The sequence below is a fragment of the Silene latifolia genome, chromosome X, assembly GCF_048544455.1.
Source record: "Silene latifolia isolate original U9 population chromosome X, ASM4854445v1, whole genome shotgun sequence".
NCBI classification, from domain to species: domain Eukaryota; kingdom Viridiplantae; phylum Streptophyta; class Magnoliopsida; order Caryophyllales; family Caryophyllaceae; genus Silene; species Silene latifolia.
The window spans coordinates 50,328,189-50,339,506 of NC_133537.1; the positions used below are offsets into that span (position 1 = coordinate 50,328,189).

At 36.8% G+C, this 11,318-nt stretch overlaps 1 protein-coding gene and 1 non-coding gene across 2 annotated transcripts; one reads left to right on the forward strand and one right to left on the reverse strand.

Moving 5' to 3' along the window:
* Positions 1 to 1,121: 1,121 nt before the first annotated feature.
* On the forward strand, positions 1,122 to 1,228 carry LOC141624078 (small nucleolar RNA R71). Its single transcript, XR_012533888.1, has one exon. It is a non-coding gene; the product is annotated as a small nucleolar RNA R71 (small nucleolar RNA).
* An 8,624-nt stretch (positions 1,229 to 9,852) lies between these two features.
* Positions 9,853 to 10,674, reverse strand: LOC141617350 (uncharacterized). The gene has a single exon (XM_074434538.1). It carries the CDS (start codon positions 10,672 to 10,674, stop codon positions 9,853 to 9,855), a length of 822 nt encoding a protein of 273 aa, XP_074290639.1.
* Between the last annotated feature and the right edge of the window lie 644 nt (positions 10,675 to 11,318).

Here is an 11,318-nt window from a genome sequence, read left to right on the forward strand (position 1 = left end):
GACTTCCAAATTCTTCACAATTTCCATGAATTTTCCAAGTTGATCATCAAATTTGGGCTTGGTTTGACGACTTGGAAAAGGGAGTCTAATCACAATGGGCTCCTTCTCCTTGGCCTTGTCTTCATTTTTCTTTGAACTTTCTTCTTTTGATGATTCTCCATCTTTGGAGTTTTGCACAATTTCTTCCTTTTCACTAGCTTCCACAACTTCATCCTCAACTTGCTTCTTCGGTGCTTCATACCTTGTACCACTTCTCAAGTGAATGGCACTAACCGTTTCATGTCTAGGGGATTACTTTGAGGTGGTAATTGCCCTTTTGTCTTTGTGAGCTTGAAGATGCTAGTTGAGTCAATTGTGTTTCCAACATCTTGGTGTGAGCTAGAATGTTGTTGATGGTGGTTTCCTTTGCTTGGCTATCTTTTTGCATTTGAGTGAAAAATTCTTGTTGATTCTTTTGCATTTGGAGGACCGCTTTTTGGACATCAAAACCTTGGTCATTTTGGTGATTGTATGGATTTTGATTTTGGTAACCTTGGTTTTGATTGTAAAAGGGTCTTTGATTTTGGTTTCTCATGGGTGGTGGAGTGTATGTTGTTTGAGGGTTTTGAACATTTTGGCTTTTGTATGAGAGATTTGGATGGAATTTGGTGTTTTCATTGTAAAAGTTGGAATAAGGGGTACCACTCTTGTATCCTTGGAAAGCATTCACTTGTTCATTTGTTCCCCTACATTCACCTTGGTCATGTCCCAATGTTCCACAATTCTCACATATCCCACTTGGGATTGATGAGGATGCCGTCATGGCATTAACATGATGCTTTGATGATTTTGAGTTTTCCTCAAGTCTAGCCATAGCTTGTTCAAACTTCAAGTTGATTGTGTCAATGTGAGCACTAAGTTGAGCACCCAATTGAGTAACGGAGTCCACTTCATGCTTTCGTCCTCTAGTAGCCTTGCGAGGTCTACTATATTGTGAGTTATGGACCGCCATTTCCTCAATCTTGTTCCATGTTTGATTGTCATCAACTTCGGTGAACATTCAATTTGATCCCATATTGAGAATGTTCCTAGAATCTTCATATAAACCATTCCAAAATTGTTGCACCAAAAACCATTCGCTAAGTCCATGGTGAGGACATGAGCGACAAATTCCCTTGAACCGCTCCCAAGCTTCATACAAAGACTCTTCATCCCTTTGCTTAAAACCCGTAATTTGAGCTCTTAGCATGTTAGTCTTTTCCGGTGGGTAGAATTTTTTGTAGAAAGCTAGAGCCAACTTCTTCCAAGAATCTATTCCAAGGGTGGCCTTATCAAGGCCCTTCAACCATTGCTTCGCGGTGCCGATTAAGGAAAAAGGAAATAAGACCCATCTAATTTGGTCTTGAGTCACGCCCGTTTGAGAGATAGCATCACAATAGTCGCAAAAGGTTTCCATATGAGAATGAGGTTCCTCACTAGGCATCCCCCCAAATTGGCTCCTCTCAACTAATTGGATGAAGGCGGACTTGGCAATAAAATTTCCGGTTAGATGTTGTGGTGTAGGAGTACCATTTGGTAGATTCTCCTCGGTGGGTACGGAGTGTGACGAGAATTTTGGCATTGTAGGTGGATTTTGTGGGGTATTGTGTAATGGGTTTTCTTCTCCTTCTATTGCGAAAGGATTGACAAACTCACAAGTGGGTTGAACAACTTCACTAATACCTCTTAAATTCCTCCTAACAAGTCTCCTATTGTTCGTCAAGGTTCTTTCGATTTCACGGTCAAAAGGTAACAAATCACCTTGTAACCTTCTAGACATGCAAAATATCAAACAACTCGAAAACAATTAGAACAAACCTTGAGGATTTTTACTTCCTCAAGGCGAAGAAAGACACAACTAATAAAAATAAAAAGAAATCTAAATCAAACAAACACCGTCCCCGGCAACGGCGCCATTTTTGATGCGATCCCGCTAAGTGTTCACAAATTAAGATGTGGTCGTTGGGTCACGGTCGAATCAAAACACAATTTATAGCTTCACAAACAACTCTACAATTAGTAAAGAGGCAAGTAAAGGTCGGATCCCAAGGGACGGGTATTGAAATGGGATTTCTATTGCAACTAGTGGTGTCTAAGGGGTGTCACAAATTGGGTTGATGTAGAAGGTCACTAAACTAAAATAGCAATGAAAATAAACAAGCAAGATGAATTAAAGGGGTGTAAACAATTGATTAAAGGCACTAGGGTGTCATGGGATCATAGGGGAATCATGGGATATGATCATACAAACATGTTCTCAAATTATAAGCAAGCAATTATTGTTGTGATGGATTGAGTTGGGTTATATCTTACAATCCTAGGAAAGTTTGGGTCCCGGAGCCGAATCGATTAGATTGTACAACACCTACAAGTCGACTTAATCTTCCCTACTCAACAACATGAATGGTCTAATGAGACTCGAGTTGGGTTTTGTCTTACAAGTCTCATTGAAAAGATAGGAGATGATAGTAAATGCAAGGATTCATAGGCTTAGCATTTCATCAAATATAACATGTGCATGAGTTGAGATCAAAACAAGCAAGCAAATAAAACATGAAAGCATATTAATTTAAGCATGAATCATTCCCCATGTTGGTTTCCCCTAATCACCCATTAACCCTAGCTAAGAGACTACTCACTCATTATCATGTTGATCATGCTAGCAAGGTTGTCAATCATACCAACAATATGAAACATGATGAATAAATGAAAGTGATTAACAATAATTAAAAGGGATTAAGAGATTATACCTACTAATGATTCCAATAATAAAGCAAAGATAAAAGAAGTACTTGAATGCTTGATTGAGAGGTTGTCAATCTCCCAACAATAACCCAAATAATCTTCAATTACCCAAAATAAAGGATGTACAAAAGAGAGATTAAAGAACTAAAACTTGGATTAAAACTTGATTAATACTTGATTAAAATATTAAAGAGAGATTTGATTGATTTTAACTACACTAATTATTGATAAGAAGAACATGCTCCTCTAATTAGACTAATGGGGTATTTATAGTGGAAATTAGGGAGGATGCATTAGGGTTAACTAAGGGCTAAACTAGTAATTATACTTTTTAAGTTGAGCAAGGAGGACCCGGTATTTTTCGAGAGAAGGGCTTCTTTCTTCGTAGCTTGGAGAAGACAATCCGTCTTTGTCCGAATCCGGGCGGAATAGGGTCGGGACGGGCGGATTTCGGCGTTGGAATCCGAGCGGATTGTGGGAATCCGGACGGATTGTGGAGGTGGAATCCGAGCGGATTAAGGCAAAGCCGCTCGGATTGTCTTCTTTGGGACGGACGGATTGGTGACAATCCGCTCGGATTGTCAGTCAGCAACAAATCTTCTTCTTTTCTTCCCTTTTCTTCATAAATTCCTTGGGGATTTCCTTGGGGACTCAAGGATCCTTTCTCAACTTTGCTCTTCTACTATAATATGTACAAAGGCCTTCTAATCTTGTCTCTCCTTGATGTTTGGTCATTGAATTCGATCAATTTAGTCTCGTTTTGCCATGAAAATGCAAGATTCTTACTCCTTTTCTACCAAGGGATCAAAATCTCAAAGAATATGCAAAACAAAGAACTAAAGATAAGAAATTACCCAAATAGGCACTAAAAAGCATGGGAACAAGGCTAATTCGGGGGCTAAATATGCGCCAATTATGGTCACATCAGTAGGCTACATGGTTCTGAGGATCTGTAGTTCCATCATAAATTCCCATTGCTGGTACCTAGTGCGTGCATTTTATATAGACTTTTTGTACCGTATTTGCACGCATTTCTATGCATATTTCGTAGTATTAAGCTACAAATGTCCCCCGAATAGTCTACTTTTTGTACCGGAGAGGAGCATAATCAAGCTTAAAACCTGTACCTATACATACATTTTGGAGATGAGTTGAGTCGGAGCTTGGAAACTACTAATTGTGATGCGCGTAGAAGTAAGGTAGCTAGCTAGGCGAGCAAAATAAAAGCTTCAAATTACTAGTGCCTAATTTGAAGAGCCATATCTCGAGTTCTACAACTGATATTCAAGTGAATCCAACTGGAGGTGAAACTTGTCTTCTTAACTTTCCAACGCCGTGAAAATTGCTTGATTCCGACAAGTACCGAAAAAATTGCGACCGTTTCAAGTTCAGTGCGCGAAGCAGGAATTACGCGCTGAAACCACTCGATCGAGTACTTTATGTGTTCGATCGAGTACTTTAAACCTCTCGATCGACTACCTTGATTGTTACTATTTTCGATCGAGTGCTTTAGTGTTCGATCAAGAGCTTTTCGGGAAGATATTGTTGGAGTTTTTGTCCTCCACAATAGTGCGTGATTATATTATTAAATCTCATTAAGGAATATGCATGGGATATTCATGGCAATACTAGTCAGCGGATCAACGTATATCGGTAACGGTTAGCCAACTAGGGTTTGACGTTACTGTCGTGAGACGGCGGCGTTCAGCTGATCCCTTTCAGTCACACCTAAAGGAACGAGCCCCAACACAAAAGCTAATTAATTGTATGAGATACAGTTTAATTAGTCCCTTGATAAATTGACTAAGCGTTAGTCTATTAAATTGATTTAGAGAGATATCGAGTTGTGAACTCGAGGCGCGGAAATTAATATTTAATTATGCGATAAATGAATAATAAATTATTTGAGACGGGAATTAATGATTAAACGGTTAATTGTTAAATTGGTACTAATTTACTAATGTGATTAGTATTGGTACGTAAAATATATGTGTAGCTGTACACGTATATTTACGGAGTGTTTTAGACGATATTAACCGGGAAGCATTTAAACATAAAACGATGTTTAAATAAAATTTACACGTATTTGTGCGACAAAAATAAGAACCAAAATGGCCCCGTTAATAGGTTATTTTGGACCGTGTAAGTGCATGTGGTAGTGTATGTGTGTGTGTGTGTTGCTTTAAACACCATCATTTCTCTTACACTTTTGACTTCCCCATTAATACTTTTGTTCTGACCCATTCACATGAGCATTGGGTGGAATAAAATAAGAAAGAAAAACACTCCTCTTTTCTCCTCTACCAATCGTCCTCCCTTCTTGATGACAACACTTGTTTTGTTCATTTTTTTCACTCAATCTTTTGCATGTGGAGAAAAATAAAAGGTGTTCATCCCTCTCTAAAAACCTAAAATATTAGAAATCACATACTAAGAGTTAGTATTATAAATCTAATATTTTTACTAAGTGTTAGTATTATTTTCAAGGGTAATCATACATAATATCTAGTTAATATTTGTAAGGTTTTGGGTTAGTTCTTGGGTGCCATTAGAGAGGAGATCTTCTACTTTGAAGATTTGAGTTTTTGGATGATCTTGCCAATATGAATAGCTCAAGAATAATAAGATAGGAGATCTTTGTTGTGCCTAATTTTACCTTTCTCAATGTAAGGAAATTGTATTTCCTTAATCATTATAATTATGCTTTTATATTTGCATGCGTGTGTTGGAGTAGTGTCCTCCACAATGAGTGCGTTTACATATTAAATCTCGGAAAAGGAATATCTGGGATTTATTTTATTTATTTGTCAGTTGATCGTCGTTAATCGGTAATGATTGGCTGACTAGAGTTTGACATTACTGTCGTGTGACGGCGGTGATCAGCTGATCCCTTTAGGTCACACCTATAGGATGACACCCAAATAGAATAAATTAATTGTTTGTATGAGATACGAGATAATTAATTCCTTGTATTATTTGACTTTTAGTTAGTCACATAAATGTATTATTTGAGGACGGGTTACGAACTCGGGACAAAGAGATTTATTATTTAATTATGAGATATTTAAATAATAAATGATTAGAATTTATTAATTAATTGTTAATTAATTAATTTTATACGAAATGTGTATATGTTTTGAGGTAGAATCAATTAGCTATTATATTTTACAAGAGGTTGTAAAATTAGCTAAATGGGTTAATATTGACACATTGTATGTTGATAATATGGTCTTATGATTACTTAATAGTTAAGTAGTCATTGGTAGTTAATTTATATTATTTAAGGGTAAAATAATTAAATTAATATTTAATTATGTAAGATAATTAAATATAAGACTTATAAGCATTTGTGGGGCTAATGTCGAAAACCGAAATGGACCATAAGTAGTCCACATGTTTCGGTTTTTATGAGGACATACAAGTGTCCTTTGTAGTGGATTTTCCACTAAGGATTGTTCCCTTATTTTTGCTATAAATACCTCATTATTCACTTCATTTCCTAGGTTGGAAAAATTTGAAGTAAAATTGGTCCAATTTTAAGCCTAAAACCGGTAGCCCTCTCTTCCTTAAGAGACCAATTTTCCTTCTTATTTTCTTCATCTTATTCATCTAAAAACACATATAATTATCTACTAATAATATTATCATAGTGATAATATTTATTAGTACATCAAATATATTACAAACAAGGATTACTACTATTTTTACCTAGTTAGTAATATAGTAGTTTTTGGGTTGATTCTTGGGTGTATCCTTAGGAGACCATCTTTTTGGTGGTTAGTTGTCTTGGAGGATCATCCATTTTCATAGCTCAAGAACAACATCAAGGAAGGAGTTCTTGAGTTGTGCCCTTAACTTACCGTATACAATGTAAGGATTTTCTTGTCTTAAGATGGTTTAATACCATCTTTTATACTTTTTATTTGCATGCATGTAGATTTAGACCACTTTAAATTAATTTATAATTTTAATATCATAAGATGAGTATTAATTTGGTCTAAATAACTATCAAGTAGTATCAGAGCATTGTTAAATACATGCATGTTGTTTTAAGACGATTTTAGTAATTTATGAGATAAATTAATAAATTTGATATTATGTTACTAAAATTAGTTTTATCACATAATATGGTCTTGCATGTAAATAATCTGGTCTTAAGATGATATGGGACGAAAATTTGATTTTTGTTAAATTTTTCCACTTTTTATAACTTAAATTGGCATAAAATTGAGTAAAAATGAATTAAAATTAATTAAGAGTTAATTAAATTGGGTTGCATGTTAATTTTATGCATATTTATTTATAAATAACCACATGCATGTTCTATTTATGAGATAAGTAGATACTTTAGGTTAATGTGATTAATTTAGGTAGTTTATTGATTTTTTTTTTTTTTTTTTTTGCAAGAAGGTTATTTCTCATATATTCCAAAAAAAGAGGATTACATGAGGTTCTTACAAAAGAATATATCCCCTATACAATTCCTCAGTATTTCCCTTTCCTATACAAATGAACAAAAGAATAGTGTGCTAAGTATTAAGACCCTCAAGTACATCCATATACTCCTGTGCAGAGATTTTGAGAAGCATCAGCGTGTTCACTGTAAATTTGATATCCAGAAGCAAGGAGAGCATGGTTCGTTCCCTTCCTTCAAAAATTCTTAAGTTTCTTTCTCGCCAGATGACATAGACTAAGCACCCTAGGTTGCACTTTATCCATTGACTTCTCCAATGCCTTCGTTTCCTTCTCTGATTGGGCCAAAGGATAAGGGAAGGGAGATCCAGATTAGGCGTATTCATCTTGAGCCATTGTTTGGTGTGTCCAAGTAATTCACTGGTATACTTGCAGTTGAAGAAAAGGTGAGATGCAGTCTCATTATCTTGCTTACACATGTTGCATCTGTTTACTATATGGAGTCCTCTGCTTACTAGCTGGTCAACAGTGGCCAATTTCCCCCGTACAGCAAGCATGAGAGTAATTCTGTGACGGGCTACCATTGTCCCTCCATGGATAGCCTGGAAAACAGCCTGAATAGGAGCTCTCATACGAATTTTATCATAGCCTTTCCTTATGGAGAACTTACCAGCTATAGCACAGCTGTTCAGAAAATCCTGTACATTCTGCACACTGCCCATTTTCTCAATGCAGCTATCTCTGACTTTAAGAATGCCTCGGATGCTATCAGAATAATACTCCTTCCTGTCAAGATCCCAGACTGAACAATTGTGAGTGAGGTACTGACTTATCCATTGGGACCAAATGGCTCCATTTCTTTGGTCAAGGTACCATAACCATTTAAGTAGCACTGCCTGGTTCCATCCCTTAACATCCTTGATTTGGAAACCTCCCTCCCCCCAGGGGGTGCAAATACTCTTCCAACTCTTAAAAACAAGCTTCCTGCTATCTACATCATTGCCCCAGAAAATATCTATACTGAGCCTGGAGATAATCTTGCAAATTTGATCAGGTAAAAGAAGGTTTGAGCACCAAAAGTTACTAAGGCCAAACATCACAGAATTTATAACCTGCACTCTACCCGCATAGGATAGGTACTTAGTAGAGAAGCTAGTAGACAATCCTTTAATTTTGAGGATGAGAGCATCAAACATGTCAACAGTGAGTTTAGATGAATGAATGGGAATCCCAAGGTATCTAAAGGAAAATTTCCCCTCTTTAATCCCCACAGTACCCAGGATAAGAGATTTAATACTTGCAGTCACACCCACTAAGTAAGTTTCAGTTTTCTCAAGATTTGCCTGAAGACCAGACCAAGTAGAAAACTTATCAAGAGTGACAACAGCATGCTTGACAGAGGGCAGATCACCTCTAGTGAAAATCATTAAATCATTCGTAAAGACTAGATAGGTGAGCCCTAGCCTTGCACACTTGGGGTGATAAGAACCATCAGGTTCTTTGCACATGGTCCTGAGACTCCTGGAAAGCACCTCCATACTTATAACAAAGAGGAAAGGAGATAAAGGATCTCCTTGCCTTACTCCACTCCTCCCTTTGAAGAAGCCATGGTGTGATCCATTGATTTTGAGAGTGAACCATGATCCAGTGATACATCCCATTATCCACTTAATAAACATTGGAGGGAAGTGCAGGCCCTTGAGCATGTTCAGAATGAAATCCCATTGTAATGTGTCAAAAGCCATGGTAATGTCAATTTTTAGCATACACCTAGGGTAAATATTTTTCCTACTATACCATTTAACTAACCCCTGAGTGAGCATGACATTTTCAAAGAGACTTCTCCCACTCACAAATGCTGCCTGCTCAGGCCCCACTAAGTGAGGCATTATGCTTTGGAGTCTATTAGTGATGATCTTGCTAATGGTTTTGTAAATAGTTGAGCAGCAAGATATAGGCCGAAAGTCTTTGTGATCGAGGAGTCCTTTTTGGAATAAGGGATACAATGGTCACATTAGCTTGCTTAGGCAGGAAACCAGTCCTAAAGAAGTGTTCAATGGCTGTACAAAAGTCATTCTCCACAATACTCTAAGCTGCTTTAAAGAAGCCTGAGGAAAATCCATCAAGCCCTGGACTCTTATTGGAGTCAATAGAAAACAAAGCTTCCTTGATTTCAAGCCTGGTGATTGGCCTAATGAGGGCAGGGTACTAATTTGAATCCACACAGTTTCCGTTTGAGATGATATCAGATGGTATGGGGTTAATAGCTGTGGCCTTACCCAAAAGATTCTGATAGTATTCAACCAAAGCCTCCCCCACTGCTAGAAGCCCCTTATGCTGTCTGCCATCAATGCCCTGAATAGCCCCTATCATTTGACTTTGCTGCCTTTCTTTTATTTTGGCAAAAAAGTATTTTGAGCAGGTGTCATTGTGCTTAATATTATGAGTTTTAGCCCTCTGTGAAAGAATTTTTAACTCAATCTTTTTCAGTTCCCAGAACTCCTTAGATAATTGTTTTTCCTTTTCAGCTAGACAAGCAGAAGGGTTAGATTGCATCTCTAGATAGCATTGAGAGAGTTCCTGCCTCTTGGATTTGATTCTGCTACCAATACCAGCATAATGGTTAGCATGCAATTTTTGGAGCCCCTGTTTAACATTCCTCAGTTTGCTCATTAATCAGAACATAGAGTTTCCAGGCTGACAAGTGACCCAGTTAGCAGCAACAGTTTGATGAAAATCAGGGTGATCCACCCAACAATTCAAGAATTTGAAGTGCTTCCTAGGGGAGTCATTATCATGGAAGGTTACCAGGGCAGGACTATGGTCAGAGATACCTGGAGAAAGAAAGTGAGCAGTAGTTTGTGAGAACTGATGCACCCACTTATCATTTATTAGAACCCTGTCCAGCGTAGAGAGTACTTGAGTAGAAATCTCCTGCTTATTGTACCAAGTGAAGTCACATCCAGAGGCACTTAGGTCATCAAGCCCACTCATCTGAAGACAAGAATTAAAATCCCACATCTCAGGAAGAATGGGAGGAGTGTTGCTTATTTTCTCAGAAGGGTATCTAACCACATTAAAATCTCCCATAGCTGCCCAAGCATCAACCCTTTTCCCAAAATCAACCATAGATTCCCAAAGTTCTTTCCTTTTAGCAGCATTATTACTGCCATAAACTACTGACAGAGAGAAAGTTCTCCATGTGGCCAAGTGTTGGACCCTACAATGGACCACCTGGGAGTGCTCTTCAATGATATCCACTTTGGTAGTGGTAGGATTCCAAAGGATCCAAATCCTACCATTACTATGCTTATTGTAATTGCAAAAAACACTGTATCTCCTAAAATTATTCCTCAAAATCTTTTTGGCTTTTGTATGCTTAACCCGGGTTTCTAATAAGCCCAGCAAATCCACCTTATTTTCATTTAGAAAATGAACTACCTCACTATGTTTAATGGGTTTATTAAACCCTCTAATGTTCCAAGTGGTGATTATCATTGCACATTATCAGGAGGATCAGCCACTAGACAGCAGTGTGTCTTAGGAGTGTCAACAGTAGTAGTGACTGGATTATCCTGAGGAGTATCCATGCCCTGAAAGATGCCCACTGACATAGCAGCACTAGGTGCTATACTATTAAGAGCAGCACTAGTTTATTGATTTTTATTTGATAAAAATGGGTAAATAATGGTTATTTTGTAAATAAATATTGATTTAACTTTAGGGCTCGAAATTTCTGAATTTTTAGCTCCTGGAAATTGTTCCAAAATGTAAAATTTTTTATTTTAAGTCATTTCAATTTTTATGGTTTGATTTAGAATTAAATCGTAAAAATTGTCGCCTTACCGATTAAATTGTGAAATCTTTTTAAATAAATTTTAAAAACAAAAATTTTCACTTGCATGGCGTTTTTGGTGTAAGACCAGAATGTTCATGGTTTTGAAATTTATTTTTCCATAAATTTTTATATTAAATGGAATTTTTGTATGATAATTGTGAATTATTATATCATTTTTGTCATAATTGTGTTTTAATTCCCATATAAATTCAAGATAATTGTTGAGAATAATTATTTTGATATTAGACCAGATTAGTATGATGAGTAAGTCTTAAAATTGTTTTAAGAATTGATTATGAATTTT